General features: G+C 49.0%; 1 protein-coding gene across 7 annotated transcripts in view; it reads right to left on the bottom strand.

Annotated features, from left to right (window-relative positions):
• TRAF3IP1 (TRAF3 interacting protein 1) overlaps positions 1-16,915 on the bottom strand; it is a 62,094-nt gene that overhangs the window by 18,433 nt on the left and 26,746 nt on the right. Inside the window, exon 17 of one of the 7 annotated variants that reach the window (XM_042995858.1) lies at positions 16,734-16,818. The exons of the other annotated variants lie outside the window; for them this stretch is intronic. Within the exon in view, the coding sequence (XP_042851792.1) occupies positions 16,734-16,818 (85 nt within the window). The remainder of the gene's footprint in view (positions 1-16,733; positions 16,819-16,915) is intronic. 7 annotated transcript variants of the gene reach the window in all.

Here is a 16,915-nt window from a genome sequence, read left to right as displayed (position 1 = left end):
GCAGGGCCAGAGGCTGGTGGGCGATGGGGTGGGGGGAGGACTAATGGAGCCGCTGGACAGGGAAGGCCCCTCTGAAGGGCGGCCTGTGCGCAGGGACTTGCGTGGTGACGGCAAGGGTCTCTAAGAGAAATGGGAGTTTTCTCCGACAGGTCCTCCTACAGTCCAGCAGGCCCGAGATACCAGCAGCCTGCCTCCAGAAAACTCTGGACCGGCAGCACAGACGAGGGCAGGGAGAGACCTGGGCCTCAGGAAAACAGGCCCCCGATTATGTAGAGACACCTGCTCCTCCCTACTTCCCAAGGACAGCAGGAGTACCCGCGAGGAACAAACCGCGTAACTCTGGGATCCTGCTGAGCCCCTGCCACAGGGCAGCTGGACTCTGTTCATCCCAGGGCTCCTGGGGCCAGGACGGAAGGGGGACAACACGAGGAGTCACTGGGACCACACCGGAGAAGGACTCTCCCAGGCCCCCAGGCCTCACACCCACGTGCCCCGCAGGCAAGAGCAAAGGAACCCGGGCCGTGTCGGCAACGGCTGCCCACAGAACCACGCGGGCTCCGAGCCGCTGGACCTCAAGTCGTCATCGAACAGGAAGCGAGCTCCTGCTTCTAAGCAGCAGCCCTGGGGAGACGCACCCCCAGAGAGGACGGAAGGGCACGCAGCCCCACAGTTCCACGACCTCCGTGAACCAGGTCACTCCTCTGACTTACACTATTCTAGGGCATGGGAAAAACTTTCATAAAAATTAATTACATAGGGGCACCGGGGGGGGCCCAGTCAGTGAAGTGTCCCACTCTTGGTTTCGGATCAGGTCACGATCTCACGGTTCGTGCGTTCAAGCCCCACATCGGGCTCTGCGCTGCCTGGGATTCTCTCTCTCCCTCTCTCTCTTTCTGCCCCTCCTCTGCTCACTCACTCTCTCTCAAAACAAATAAACTTAAAAAAATTACATAAAATGAACATAATCGTGTTCCTAACTACTAACAACAACAGCACACACATGTGTGAAAACTTCAGGCCAATGTCACTTGAATATAGACTTCCATTTAAAAATATTAGTAAACTGAGGGGCCTAGCTGGCTCTGTGAGAAGAGCATGTGACTCCTGATCTTGGAATTGTGAGTTTGAGACCCACTGGGTGTAGAGATTACTTAAGTAAATAAATAAAATGTAAACAAACAAAAAATAAATTAAATATTAGTGAATTGAATATGGTTTTGCATTGGATAATTAATAGACTATGACCAGGCAAAGGTTATTTTAGGGATGTAAGAACTGCTCAGCTTTAGGAATCTATTAATAGATGATAATCTCAACAGCTGCCAAAAAGACATTTGGTAACGTTACACATCCACTTCTGATTACAAGCCTGGGAGATCGCCCAACAATCAGCAGGTGATAAATAAATGGCTGGTGAGGGAATACGGACTCACAAAACACCGTAACTTGTAATCATAAAACAAGTTCATATTAAGGTTTAAAAGAAGGCTAAACAAATATTAGTAATGTGAGTGTCCGACTTAGAAATCAAAAGGACAACAGAATAAACACAAAGAGAGAAAAGGAAGGGAATTAAGAAAACAGGAGAAATCAGTGAAAAGAACAAAGATACAAAACAGAAGGTCAATGGAACCAAAAACTATTGGTTTAAAAAGACTAACAGACAAACTTCTGGAAGCACTGCCTCAAAAAAAGAAGAAAAAATACAAATTAGTAGCATTATTAATAAAAACAGAACAAAACTGATTTTCAAATAAAGCAGATGTTAAAAGAATTCTATCAAGAGCTTCTTTCCAATAAACTTGAGGACTTAAATTAATAACCAAAACTGACTCAAGAAGAAACAGAAAGCCTGAATGCTCCCATAATTAATACAAAAATAACAGCAGGAGCCTAAAATTTTCCTATAAAGGAAACATCACACTCAGATGGTTCTATGGACAAGTCCCACCAAAATGTCAAGAAACATACCTTTCTTTCCATCATCTACTGTATCATCTAGAACACAGACAAGAACTCTCCCTGGTTCACTCTTAACCTTGGGACTAACACAAGCTAAGGATCATATGAGGAAAAGAAAATCATGGGCCCATCCCATCCGCGAATATAAATAGAAAAATACGAATTAGCAACCAGGATCTACCAATGGATGAAAAAGAGAAGACAGTGTAGCAATGTTGGTTTCATCTCAGAAATGGAACGATCACTTAATATCAGAAAGCTATAAATGCCATTTAGCGAACTAAAGAAATAAACGGAATTACCTCAATGCAGAAAAAGCATTCAATAAAATTCAACGCCCATTCATGAGAAAGCCCCATAGGAGAAAAAATCAGACTTTGTCAGTCTGTTAGGTTGCTCGATGCTACATTAAGTCAGTCGGAAACGGGTAAATTCCAGAACTGTTACTAAAAATCAGAAAGGAAGAAGGTGTTACTATCGCTGTTATCGCTCCTCTCGAACTGGAGGTCCAGTGGGAGTAACTGGACAGTGGTGAGGACGGCGTTAGGACCGGAGAGGAGGAACAAGGCCGCTGGGTCTCGGGGCAACGGCGACACGGGCACAGCGCAGGGGAGGAGCTCAGACGCGGGCCACACGCCTGCACCTGCGCCCGGGCTCTGGTTCTCGGCAGTCCCATGGCCCCAGACAAGTCCCCCCTGATGCCCCCGCCTCAAACCGGGGGTGACAACAGTACCTGTCTGTACCTCACTCCTCTCTGGGTTAGTACCCAGCTGCTCCCATGGCACAGGAAACACCGAAGGATCAACAGACGTCTTTTTCAAACAACAGTTTTATCGAGGAAGTGATCGTAAGCACTCAACAGCCTGTACCCACCAATGACCAGGAAAAAAACCTAAAGCAGAGTCTTCCAAGAGCAGAACAACCTCTAGAGTGCCCAGATACAAATCTACCAAATGATGGGCACAAGCGCCACAGAAAAAAGTCACAGATGTTCACTGAGAGGCATCAGAGGCGGCCAAATACACGGAGAGATTGTGTTCACCAACACTCCTGCTGAGTTCCCAAGAGGGTTTTTTGTGGCATTCACGAAGCTGCTTACATGGGGCGCCTGGGTGGCTCAGTCGGTTGAGCGTCCGACTTCGGCTCAGGTCGTGATCTCGAGGTCTGTGAGTTCGAGCCCTGCATCGGGCTCTGTGCTGACGGCTCGGAGCCTGGAGCCTGCTTCCGATTCTGGGTCTCCCTCTCTCTCTGATCCTCCCCCCGTTCATGCTCTGTCTCTCTCTGTCTCAAAAATAAATAAACGTTAAAAAAAAAAAAATTAAAAAAAAAAAAAAAAAGTAGTTGCTTATAGTACCTCTACGGGAGGTAAGGACCGGGAAGAGGCACATCACCAGACACAAGGCCTGTTCATAAAGCTGATCGAAGCTGTGCGGAATCGGGCAGGGCCAGGGAGAACAGAACTTAGCCTGCAGCCGGGCCCACGGCCTCTTCTTTTGGTTCAGCCCACAAGCGAAGAGCGGCTTCCACAAAACAAATAGTTGAAAGCAATATCGAAAGGGTAGTATTTTGGGACACAAGAAAATTCTAGACGATTTGCCTTTCAGCATCCGTAAATAAAGTTTTACCGGAGCCCAGCCACACTCGCCCGTCTGCATGCTGTTTATGGCTGCGAAGCTGAAGACCGGTGACAGAGCGGGCGTGGTTCTCGCAGCTGCAAATGCGTGCGTGCCTACCCTTTCTAGAAAAAGCCTGCTAAGCTCTGGGGTCCAGGATCCAGAGAACGCCACAGGCACGCGTAACTTTTGCATATAGCAGAGGTAACATCACGGAGCCATGTGGGGAGGATGAAAAGCTGGTTATTCCTACTGGGGAAAAAAAAACCAACGGCACCTCTGTCTCAACACAACACAGGAAATTCAGCTCCAGGTGGATTAAGGACTGAAGTGTCAAAACAAAGTTTTCATCTTTTAAAGAGAATAAGTATCGGGGGCGCCTGGGTGGCGCAGTCGGTTAAGCGTCCGACTTCAGCCAGGTCACGATCTCGCGGTCCGTGAGTTCGAGCCCCGCGTCGGGCTCTGGGCTGCCGGCTCAGAGCCTGGAGCCTGTTTCCGATTCTGTGTCTCCCTCTCTCTCTGCCCCTCCCCCGTTCATGCTCTGTCTCTCTCTGTCCCAAAAATAAATAAAAAACGTTGAAAAAAAAAATTAAAAAAAAAAAAAGAGAATAAGTATCTTTCTGGCCTTAGGACAGAGGAGGATTTCTTCACTAAGACACCAAAAACATGACATGTAAGCGCGAAGGCCGAGCAATTTAATTACCTTAAAATTAAGAACTCAGCCATCAAAAAACACCTAAAAGAAAGTGAAGGGGGCAAGTTCTGAATGATGATTTTAATGTGACTTTACCTCCCTTGGCCCTCTACCGTCGATTCTTACGTTATTCTTCCATAAAACTGTGTTTCAGGCCAGGCTGGCTGCTTTTCTTCTCTTTGCAAAACTTACTCCTGAGAGAGCACTCGCTAGCAGAGGAGGGGGAGAGAGAGAGGGAGACAGAATCCCAAGCAGGCTCCATGCTGCCAGCGCAGAGCCTGACGCGGGGCTTGAACTCATGAACTGTGAGATCATGACCTGAGCCGCGACCAATGGTCAGACGCTTGACCGACTGAACCAGCCAGGCGCCCCCCCCACTGCGAATTTTATACTATGTGTTTCAGGTCGGACTGGAGCTTTTCAGGCGCTTACACACCCCAGGGGACAGGTGGCCCCTGCACCCGTCGGCACAGGTCTGCACGCTGCTTCTGCAGAGGTGTGGGTTTTTCACGTTTGCTTTTCCTAGTTCTCTGGGTGAACTGGGTCTTAGGCAATTTATTTTTTCGAGAATCCAAGAGCAATGTTTTTTGAGCCCCTCCAACATCTGGGTAGATCTTTCCTGACTCTACATCTGTAATGCCAACGTGACTAAATAGTAACAATCCCGAGTCCACCTGTTTCCCTACAAATCCTGCAGCCCCAGCTCCCTCTTCTTCCAGCAGTCAGGGCTGCAGAGCAAATCTAAAAGCAACTTTGACTTTGGTTTTTTTTGAAAAGAACCTATTGTTTCTTACAATATGTTCTCTCCTGGAACATAAAAGCCCTTTTAAGGGCAGACCCACAGCAGGCTAAGTGCTCGCTCTCTGTGAAAGGACCCAAGTGCCTCTAAAAAACCATACTTTGTTCAACATCCCATCTAGGTCAGAAACTTACCATTCTCATCACACTTTACTTTGAAATCTGTATTACTGTCCAAACTACAACGTCCACGTTGGGGCAGAAAACCACGGGGCAAGACAGCCGTGCCTGCTTCCCAGGCCTGGGGCCAGGCCATGCAGGGCTCCGCACCAGGACACAGGGTGAGGGCTCAGTGTGGGGCTCCCCGAGGCTACGGCACCTGCTTACCAGGTCCCCTTTTCCTCCAGAAGCACCGTGAAAACTTCCACTATCTTTCCGCACAGGGTTTTAGTTCATTCTGCCAGGTGCCGCCTCATACGTGATCATTTGTTCCCGTCCACTTACCCGCCTCTTGTAACTTGTGTTTAATTCATTCGCTGAAATTCATCTAGTCAACAAGTTAAGGGTAACTTTCGTCTAGCACCTTGCCAGCCACAGAAGAGACATAGGTCTCCACCTGACGAGATTCCATTCCAGGGAAAAGTCGGTGGTGGTTCTTTCCTCCTGAACCATTCAGTTCCGAAGCCCGTTAGGTGGGCCAATCGAGGGAGCACCTGCACTAGGGTGGGGGAGTGGAGAGCCACAGGGCCCAGAGTGAGGACATCCGCGTGGGGGAGGGGGGGAGCCACAGGCCCGGAGTCAGGACATCCACGTGGGGGAGGGGTGCAGCAGCCAGCACAGGGTGGAGGGAGTCCTATCCGGGGAAAATGGCTAGCCCAGCAGCGATGAGGCGCCTGTCCACGGGGCAGGGGTTGCTGGAGCCCAAGGTGGGTGTCCTGGGAGCCCATGCAACCAGGACAGCGGTGACAGCAGCAACAGGAGACACGGGATGCATTCACCAACTCGATCTATTAAGGACAACAACATGTTCCTCATGACCGGACAAGGGAATTATAAACAAAGGGAAGGAACTAGCCCGATGCCCATGGTGCGCGTGCGCACACACACACACACACACACACACACACTCAGTTCCCGTGGCTCGGACACTGAGCGGGCCTGAGAGCTGACACACCACAAAGGCAGTGGGCACACAGACAGCAGATCTGGCTTCCGCCAAGAGGGAGCAGGAGAAATGGCGGCTCCGGGGGCAGGGAGAGTAGAGGAGGTGCTGGACACCCCAGTGAGCTAAGAAGGCAGCCAGAGCCGCCGGCAAGGGCGCAGACGCCCACCTGAAGGGGCCCCCACTGGACAAAGCGGACACACCGTGAGCACAGACACAGGAGGCAGAGCGTCTACGCCCTCGAGGAACCCCGCCCACGTGAGCCCGCGACGACACGAACAAGAGGTGACACTGAGAGTAAGAGCAGGACACTCACGCTTCACGGTACTTTCCAGAAAACGCGAGTCATCACAGGGGGAAAAGGAGGCAGACAGTGGAGCAGCCTGGCAGGGTCCTCCACGTGGGGAGACCCGGGCGAGCACCGCAGTCACGGGGTGGCGGGAAACGCGCCCTGGGACGGATGCTGGGCCATCAGCCGCCTCCCTTCTGGGAGATTCCTGCCCCGGAGGCACTACCTGCATCTAACTGTGAGCAACCCCCCCCACCCCCCAGCCCAAGGGCCCCTCCACAAAACAGCTGACCCTCTTCAAGGTCGACGAGGTCACGGAAGTGCAGAGGGCGCACTGTTTCCAGGCTGGGCGCTTCTATGCAGGGCGCGCTGGGAGGCCCGGGCTCCTGCGGTGCTGATGCAGAAGGTCCCAGTCTGCAGCAATCGGCCAAGTACTCAGGGATGAGGTCGGCCATTGGTTCTTGCGCAGTTTGCGGGTGGGGGTGAGGGGCCCTTCTCTGAGCCACAGCACACCCAAGCGAAGCTGGCCGAGCGTTGGGACATTGTGGTGGCCGCTACCACGCACGGGGACACGCAGTCAGAGGAGCCCTTCCTTCCCAGACCGGGGGCCGCTCCACCTGCTGGAGGCTGAGCGCAACCCACAAGGCCCCAAATGGGCCCAGCAGGGCAGACCCCGCGAGGACAACGCGACACGCTCTGCCAGGACCTTCAACACGGTGATCAGATCTCGGGAGGATCTGAAAGTTCCCAAAAGTGCCCCTCACAACTTAAAATGTTTGACCTGCTTCTAAATCTGCTTCTCTTCAAAAGTTGCTTTTAACGCTGTGTAAAATGATTAACTCCATTTGGCTTATTTGTTACAATTACAACATAATTTTGTATCATCTTTCAATGCAAATGAACTCTATTTGTAGTACAACAAAGCTTTCACAAGCTACCTGGAAACCTAGTGAGTACCAAAAATATGCGTATTTGGAAATTACTCCTGAGTTTCAAAACCTAATGAAGAAAACATTTAGAATGCATCGTGTTTGTAACAGGAAGCACACCTATAAGAGTGAACTTCAGACCATGCGTTAACATGCGGTGTATTTTATTCATAATTTACAGAAAACCAAATGTCTGAAATAAACACATTTCTGTTTTATCTTAATTTTTTTCTTGTAAGGGATTTAAGAATATTCTGTGAAATCAGAAATTTTTAATGTTCATTCTTATTTTTGGGAGAGAGAGAGAGAGCGTGAGGGCCTGAGTGGGGGAGGGACAGAGAGGGAGACACAGGATCAGAAGCAGGCTCCAGGCTCTGAGCTGTCAGCGCAGAGCCCGAACTCGTTAGCCCTGAGATCATGACCTGAGCCGAAGTCAGACACTTAACCGACTGAGCCCCCCAGGCGCCCCAAGAATTTTCTGTGAAGTTTAAGGCTTATGTAGAGCAAAACCCTGACATAATGCAAGCTCTTCACTAAGTGGCTGTCAGTCCTGGCCTCGGTGAGAAGGCTTTCCAAGAGGCTCTGTTAGTTATTTAAGGGGTCCCGGCTGGTGGGGAGGGGTCTTTGGCCAGAAAGAAAGGTTTGGAGAATTCAATCAGAAAACCTTGATAATGCTCCAATATGAAAAATTATACGTGCATCACTGCTACAAGTAGGAAATCAAAGTATGTATTGTGATGTCAAGCATTTCAGTTTTTTACCCTAAAAATTGCCTTGAAACCCATCTCCCAGAGAAAAGGGATAAAGCCATGTCACTGGTTGGCCATGTCGGCCCCTTCTGAGCCCATGTCGCCCGGGTTAACGGGTCATTTATCCGCCAAGCCTGTCCCTCGGGCAGCAGAGTGCTTCACGGGAAGCTGCTTCACAAGTCAGAAGCAAACAGGCAGGAACAACACAGATGGGAACTCAGAAAATAAAACAAATGCATTTCTCACTTAAAACAATGAGCACAAATGTGTACGTTTTAGAAAGGACAAAAATAAGAATAAGGAAAAAAGTCACCAAGAAATAAATTTGTCTAAAGTGAAGCCAAGAAACATGGAATTTCGGGATGAAAATAACTCTGGAAACAACTGCTCCACCTACAGCCGAGAGCTCCACGCACGACAGGGCCTGTGTCCCAACACGTGCGGGGCTTCCTGGAAATCTGAGACCCGCCTGCTGTGGCCAAGGAGCCCGTGTGCCTTCCTGAGTTAAGACCCTGTGTCCAGGAGCCAGATGACAGATGGGACATAGGCCTGGAGCACAAGGCCTGGGGCCGGGTGCTGGGGCGCCCCGACCCTGTGGGTGCCGGGCGCCAGGGTGACACTGGAGGTGGTCACGTGTGGGGACGAGACCCAAGAGGGGAGAGCTGCCGTGGCTCTCCTCACCGCTGTCACTTGAGGAACCCCCCCTCGCCCCCGGGCAAGCAGAGACCCCAGGGCCCCCGCCCAGCAACATGGCTCCCAGACAAGAATGAAGCCAGACCACGCCAACGGCTCGCCCAGGCTGAGCCCGATCGCAGGTAAGCCTCTCCTCTCCAAGGGTCTTTTTCCCTTTAACACCTTCGTGAGGTCTCACTGGGTACTTCTGAAAGTCTTCACGGCTCTGCAAACCGGAGAGAACACTCCAGCAGGGCCGGGGCCTCACCAGTCTCCCCCGCGGCAGGCCCACACTCGCTGGGCGGCCGTAGCTTCTAGAACTGCTCCCCGACTGCTCTCCGCACAAGCGCACTGGGGTCCGTCCGCTGAGCTTCGCCCACCTTTTACAGTCACTGTGACTGACCTCGATCTGCATTCTAATCCTTACTAACTGATTTTCTTCCCGAGGCTAGAACTCGATCCCTCATTAACGTGCTGCAGGGACCATGTGTAAACACTGGCACCTGCACTGAGCCCCCAACTCCACAGACTCAGGCTGTGAAAGTCAAACTCAAGACTTGTTTACACAAAGCAGATAGGATATCGATGGACACGAGGCCACAATGACTGGTCAGGCCAAAACTGACTAAATCTAGAAAAGTGACAAATATAATGATACGGATTTCAAGTTGACGTTTTGAGTAAAAATAAAATCTTTATTTGTGTTACCATTCCCTGAGTGAACGTACGAAACAGAAGACGATGGGTATTTGAGTTGGAAATGTTTTTAAGACTACAGCTAGTCACAGTTTTGCAATCCAATTTTAAGTCACACATATGTATTTTCAGGAAAAGGACTCCGATACTTTATCCACATTATGACCTTTGTTTACACAAAGAAGGCCTATTTACTCGTAATGATCTTCACAAAGTTCACATACATGTGATATTTTGATGGTTTCCAAACCATTTTCACAGTCTAGGATATATCCACGGCACATATCTGTAAATATTTTTAAGTGATATTGTTGATAATTTGCTGGTGACAATCTAGTTTTACATCCAAAATCTAAAATCCGCAGCCTGCATACTGGAAGAAACTGCACTTCTTGGAAACATGAAGCGATGGCCTTATTTCCTGAAATAAACAAAAACTCACCCTTTCTGACTAAAGTCAGGGTCAGTGGTTCCCCATTTGGCCACCGAAGTCTCATCAGTGAAGAACATCGTAGTATGTGTCCCTTGTTTCCTTCATAGCAATTTAAATGGCAACAGTATTTCTATTTTCCCAATAATACTGGGACCACAAACGTCCAAACTAAACATACTTTTTATCAGGTGCAGAATTTCAGTTAAGGGGGGATTCTGAAGAGCATTTTTCAGACAGGGTTCAAGTATTTGTGATGAAACTGCACCACCTAGTGGCCAAAATGAGACATAACTTAAAGATGTATTCAGATCGCCAAGCTAAGGGAATAAAATAGAAATCCCCGACGTTCATGTAAGAATTTAGCTAACAAATTGTTCACTATATACGACTGACTGTAACTAAAATACAACATGTGCGTGATAAGGTCATTTCATCCGTCAAGAGTCATTTCAAGGGGTGCCTGGGTGGCTCAGTAGGTTGAGCGTCCAACTTTGGCTCGGGTCATGATCTCACGATTCCCCACCCAGTTCATGGGTTCAAGCCCCACATCGGGCTCTGTGCAGTCGGTGTGGAGCCTGCTTGGGATTCTTGGTCTCCCTCTCTCTCTGTCCCTCCCCCGCTCTCTCTCTCTCTCTCAAAAATAAACATTAAAAAAAAGATGCACATTCCCACAGAAATGCTTCTTTCAGATGACCGTCCATAATCTCTATAGACAGCTGATAGCTACATTAGTCCCTCGTTACAACTTTCACCGAGAAGGGCAGTAAAATACATACATTCACGTCAAATTAAACACACACACCAACTTCACATGTGAAAAGATGTACAACCTCCAGAAGATGCAGTTTACGTGGCCAAGAAAGAAGGTGAAGAGAGTAGGGGAGGGTGGCTCAGTCAGTTAAGTGTCCAACTTTGGCTCAGGTCATGATTTCACGGGTCGTGAATTTGAGGCCCCCATCGGGCTCTCTGCTGACAGCTCGGAGCCTGGAGCCTGGAGCCTGCTTTGGATTCTGTGTCTCCCTCTCTCTCTCTCTGCCCCTCCCCCACTCACTCTTGGTCTCTCTCTCTCTCTCAAAAACAAACATTAAAAAATTTTTTTAAAAAGGTGAAGAGAGTAAAATCACAAAAACTTTAAATAAACTAAAAAAGAATCCACTAAGAGAAATACTCTATTTCAAAATAAAGAATTTGAATCAGGGGCGCCTGGGTGGCTCAGTCAGTTAAGTGTCTGACTCTTGATTTCAGCTCAGGTCATGGTCTCACGGATCATGAGTTCAAGCACCACACTGGGCTCTGGGCTGGTGGCAGGGAGCCTGCTTGGGATTCTCATTCTCTCTCTCTCTCTCTCTCTCTCTCTCTCCCCACCCCAACTCACACCATCACTCTCAAAATAAATAAATTTAAAAAAATAATCTGAATGAAAAGAAAAAGGATCTAAAATTTACATTCGATTAGAACGGACACGATGTGGAGAAACCCGAAAGAGAATGTAGGAGGAGACAGAAGCAGGCCCGAGAAACCCCGAGCAGCACTTCCCGGTGAGGGAACCATCTCTGAATTGCCCCCTATCACTCTCAAGCATCTTATTTATGACGTTCAAAAAGCAAGTATTTTTAAAGCGTAAGAAACACTAATAAAACTGCTCTTCTGGCTGGTTTTCAAAAACTCCTTCATAGATGTGAAGGAAAAAAAATGCTGGCATGGGCTTTGTATCTTACTCTTAGCAGAGTTTATATTTCCTCTTGAAAAGAGAGCAAGTTGGTCAGGACAATGAAGAAAATGCCCAAAGCGGCCTGATTCACATATTTATTCTATAATGTGTTATTCAAGTCCATTAGTGCAATAAGAAATAGCTTTTCTTCCAACACAACTTCAAAGACCGGCTGGAGAGACAGCTGGGCTACAGGCATGCTGAAAACACACGCTGCCTCCAAAGAAAATACAAAGTACCGAGACTAAAGGCAACTACGATTTATGTGAAAAGCAGAGGAAACCTCTACCGTTTGAGTTTTAAGTGGGAGACAGAGAAGGCAAGCAATTACTATTACGACGGGTATGTATAAACCAATAACGGCAACAGGCAGACGCGGCCGACGCAGCTCGAAGAGATTCTCACAGCCGCCTCTCAGCAAACCAGGCGTGTCGGAGTCTGGATCCGAAGTACGGAAGGTACACACACCTTGCGAGCTTTCCGGAACACCTGTGAAAACTGCCCTCAGACTAGGCCTCAGAGAAAGCTCGACTCCAGATAATCGATCTTATATAGACCATATTCTTTGAACGTGAGATTGTATTAGAAATCGCCAGTAAAAAGACTTTTTAAAAACCCTTACGTTTCAAAGCTATGGAACAGACTCCTTAATAACCCACATGATAAAAAGAAATAAAGTATTTCATCTTAAAGTTCAAGGAACTGTTAATATTCATATTAAAAATTCAAAGATAAAGCATGCTTAAAGAGAAATGTACGGCCTTACATATATTTGTTTAAAATGACAAGAACTCAGGGGGCGCCGGGGTGGCTCAGTTGGTTAAGTGCCCGACTTTGGCTCAGGTTATGATCTCGCGATTCACGAGCTCAAGCCCCACACTGGGCTACACACTGACAGAACGAAGCCTGCTTGGGATTCTCTCGCCCTCTCTCTCTGCCCCAACCCTGCTCTTGCACTCTTGTTCTCTCTCTCTCTCTCTCTCTCAAAATAAATAAATAAACTTAAAATAGATAGATTAATTAATTAATTTTTAAAAATGCCAAAGACTCAGGCACCTGGGTGGCTCAGTCGGTGGAGCGTCCGACTCTCGATTTCAGCTCAGGTCATGATCCCAGGGTCGTGGGGTTGAGCCCCGAGGCAGGCTCTGCACTGAGCGTAGAGCCTGCTTACAATTCGGTCTCCCTCTCCCTCTGCCCCTCTCCCTGACTCATGCTCTCTCTCCCTCTCAAAAAAAATAAAAAAATAAAATAAAATGATAAAGGCTAAAAATAAAAGAGCTAAGTATTTTACACAAGGACTAAAAACATAAATAACCAAGGAAATTAAAAGGAAAAATAAAGAATAGAAATCAATGAAATGAAAACAAAAGTTGTCTATCTACAAAACCAAAAGTTGATCCTTTGCTAGAGGGTGTCTATTTCAACTGTTTCTTTAAAGTCTCAAAGTAAAAAGACACAAAATTTTGGGAAGAAAAGGAAAACTGGAACTATAGGCGTATTTTTAAAATCATAAAGGCACAGCTGAAACATGTTTATGTCACGACTTTGGAAAACGTGGACGCAACAGTTGCCTGGAGAAAGGCTGGAGAAGGCACAGCCAGGGGACGCCGATTTCCGCTCTCGCCTCTACAGCAAAGCTTCTTTGCCCCATGTGCAGCCCGCATGTGGGAGATGCTGGTTCCAGAAACCCTCGGGCCCTAGCCAGGCAGCCAGCCTCCTCCACTCACCCATGTGCCTTGCAAATATCATCTTCTGAGCACTCCAGGCAGTGAGGAATTTTGGCAAATTCTCGTCTATGTGAAAACCTAGATTTTTAACTGAGCACGCTGACTCCTGGAATAAAGATTTCACTTCATGGCCCCTTAGTGACAAAGACCTGGCCACTATCGCGGAAGTGGAAGCGGTAGGCACAGCTTCCAAGAAAGAGTCTGGAAGGAAAGGGGCATGCTTTTCTCCTTCTCCCCTTCCTGCTGGCTGGCAGGCAGTCCTGGCTGGACCTGGGACAGCTACCTTGGCCCATGAGGTGCCCTGAGGCACGGGGGTCACACGGGCGCCACCTCCAGACTCTGACTCAGGAGCTAAAGCACTTTCCACGTCATTTAAGCCACTAATGTTTTCGATCTCTCCTTCACTCATAGGTGAACCTAATCCTAACTGATTCAAATATGAATTACTCAAAGAGACTCAAAAAGGAAATAGGAAAACAGAATATACTCACTCGAGAAATTGACTTGGCAAAACAAAAAGAAAGGATTCGTTCAAGAGAACAGAAAAGCTAGCAACATTAAGACTTCAATACGAAGAAAAGAGCAAGAGGGGGAACCAGCAGTGAAGAGAGAATAATCCTCAGCCATTAAGGAAATGCAAATTAAAACACAAAAAATTAGAAAGACTGACCGTTCCGAGTGCTGACGACGACGTGGGGAAGCTGGAATTCTCCTCTGCTGTGGTGGAAATGTAAATGGTACAACCACTTTGGAAAACAGCCCGGCGGGTTCCCGGAAAAGATAAATATACGTTTACCACGTGAGCCAGCAATCTTACTCTTAGGTGTTCACCCAAAGGAACGAAAGGGTTTGTCCCCACAAGGGCTCGTAAGGGAATGTAACTGGCGGAAACTGGAAACAACCCGACGGCTCGTCAACTGACAAATGGATACACGGCTCGGCTCGTCAACTGACAAATGGATACACCCACTACAGAGGACGATAAATCCTTACAACTGCAGTGGGTGTATCTTACAACGTGCTCACGACTCAGCAAGCAAAAGGACACATGCTGAAAAATGGATACATCTCAAAGTAACACGATGACTGAAAGAAGCCAGACCGAAAAGGAGCACACGCCATGTGACTCCACCATCTGCGATTCTGGGAAACAAACAAGAGCGACCAGGAGCAGAGGAGCAGCTGGCGGGTCCTGGCGGGAGCGGGGCGTGGGGAGAGGTGATCGAAGGGATTCCGAAGGGCACAGGCCACTGTGGAGGGCGACGCACACGTTCACCGTCCTGACTGTGGATGGCACGGACATGTGGAAACAGAGTCTCACTCCACTGGGAGAGTAAATCAGTGCAGCCACTCGGGGAGTAATTTGGCGGTATGGGGTGAAATCAAAGCTCTGTGCACGCTCAGGAGCTCTGGGTCTGGGCACAGACGCTAAAGCAAGGTCGCAAACCCCAGCCCCAGGCTGGGTCCCCGCTGCTATGAATAAAGTTTTATTGGAACACGGCCACGCATACCGTTTCCTGTTGTCCTCCCTAGGGCTGCTTTCAGGCTATCAGCAGAGCTGAGAAGTTGCAATAGATTGTATGGCCCGTAAGCCTAAAATATTTACCGCGTGGCCCTTTGCAGAAAATGTTTGCTGACTACTGTTCCCGGAGACACTGGCTCCCATCTGCCTGGAGACGTGGAGGCGTGTTCACAACAGTGGAAGGCGGAGTCAACACGACATCCGTCAATAAAACAATTAATAAACCACGGAATACTAGTTACCAGTTAAGAGGAACAAGCTAGATCCACAGGTATCCAAACGGGGGAGGTCTCAGAAGCACACTGCGGCCTGAAGAAAGCGACCAGCAAACGTACCAGCACTGGGGGGAAGCACCGAAAACCCCCGAAGCAGTAGGAACTGCTTATAAAGTAAGGCTCACACCAGCCCCTCCCTGTGACTGCCCTGGGGACAATGGGCCTGGGGCGAAGGCAGAAAAGACATCAACTTTTCCGGTGTGTTTTAATTTCTTTTATTTAAAAAACTCTAAGAGGTTTTTAGAAGACCAGTCAGTGAAATGTAAACCTGACATTTACCAACACACTAAAGAAAACACAGCAGCATGCGTTTCCCCTGCCTGTAATACACAGACCTTGAAACACTTACTAAACCGTACTTTTTTGGGGTGCCTGGGTGGCTCAGTGGGTTGAGCGACCGACTTCAGCTCAGGTCATATCTTGCAGTTCTTCAGTTCAAGCCCCGCGTCAGATTCTGTGCTGACAGCTCGGAGCCTGCAGCCTGCTTCCGGTCTTGTGTCTCCCTCTCTCTCTGCCCTTCCCCCACCTGCGCTCTTTCAAAAATAAATGTTAAAAATAATGAGAAAAAAAAAAAAACTGTACTTTTTTATTTTTCTGAGAGAGAGCGCGCGAGCGAGCGCTCCTGCGCACACAGGAGCAGGGGCAGGGCAGAGAAAGAGTCCGAAGCAGGCTTCACGCCCAGCGCGGAGCCCAACAGGGGCTCGATCCCACAACCGTGAGATCAGGACCTGAGCCGAAATCAAGAGTTGCATACTCTACCGCCTGAGTCACCCAGGCACCCCCATACTAACTGTCCTTTTTTTAAAGCAGCAAATTGTTCACCAAACAAGGACGTTTTCTTCCTTGTATCTTTAAAGTCAAAATACCTACTCTGAAGTGGACTCTTCCGAGGAAGTCTGAAGCACAGACCTAGCGTGCTGTGCATAAAAAGCAAGGCTATAAAATTTAAACCAAGCGAAGCCTCAAAGGTTACCTCCAGGAACAGCCTGGAGGGACACATTCAAGTGCCAGGAACACGGCCAGGGACACCAGGCCAGCTCCGCAGGCCTGAACGGGAGCAGGACACATTAAAATTCCACAGCAACGGACAACAGGCCGCAGAGGAGCCAGCGCGGCGGGGGCTGTCCAGCGAGGCCTCAGCAGCATTACCCCCCCCCCCCCGCCCCTCCCCCTCCCCGTGACACTACAGGGGCCCTTCGAATGTCACTCTCACCAGTCTTCTCACTGGCGGCTTCGGGCCACATCTTCATGACAAACTAGGACGTTTTAGGCAGAATTATCCACGTGTGCATGTGTGTGCGTAAAACTTATTGGAATTACTGGCTGCCAGCAAAACTATCCAAAAAACATCTTTCTGTTAAAAAACCAGTAAGTGAAGATACACTCTTATTTTTTAAAGTGGCTGTGACAGAAACCTGGCCGTGACGTTGGAGGCACCCGGCCTGCAAGCAGGCACCCCAGGGTCACACGCCCAGGGGTGGCGGCTGGCGGGAAGCCCGTGGGTCCCGACAAAAGGACGTCCCACACCCGTAAGCAAGACCGCTGGAGGCCACATACTAACAGCAGGTAGACTGAAAAGCCAGACCGGAAGCTGCCCAGGCTCTTCTCCCGCCATCGGCCAGGGCCAGGCGGCCAGCCTCCCGACCCTGCAAGCAGGGAGACGGGATGCACCAGGCAGGAAGGGGACGGCCACGGGGTCAGAGCAGAACAGGCCTCTGGCCTTGACTCCCGAGCCCCCGGGGC

The sequence above is a fragment of the Panthera tigris genome, chromosome C1, assembly GCF_018350195.1.
Source record: "Panthera tigris isolate Pti1 chromosome C1, P.tigris_Pti1_mat1.1, whole genome shotgun sequence".
Classification (NCBI taxonomy): Eukaryota; Metazoa; Chordata; class Mammalia; order Carnivora; family Felidae; genus Panthera; species Panthera tigris.
This window is presented reverse-complemented; position numbering and strand designations above follow the sequence as displayed.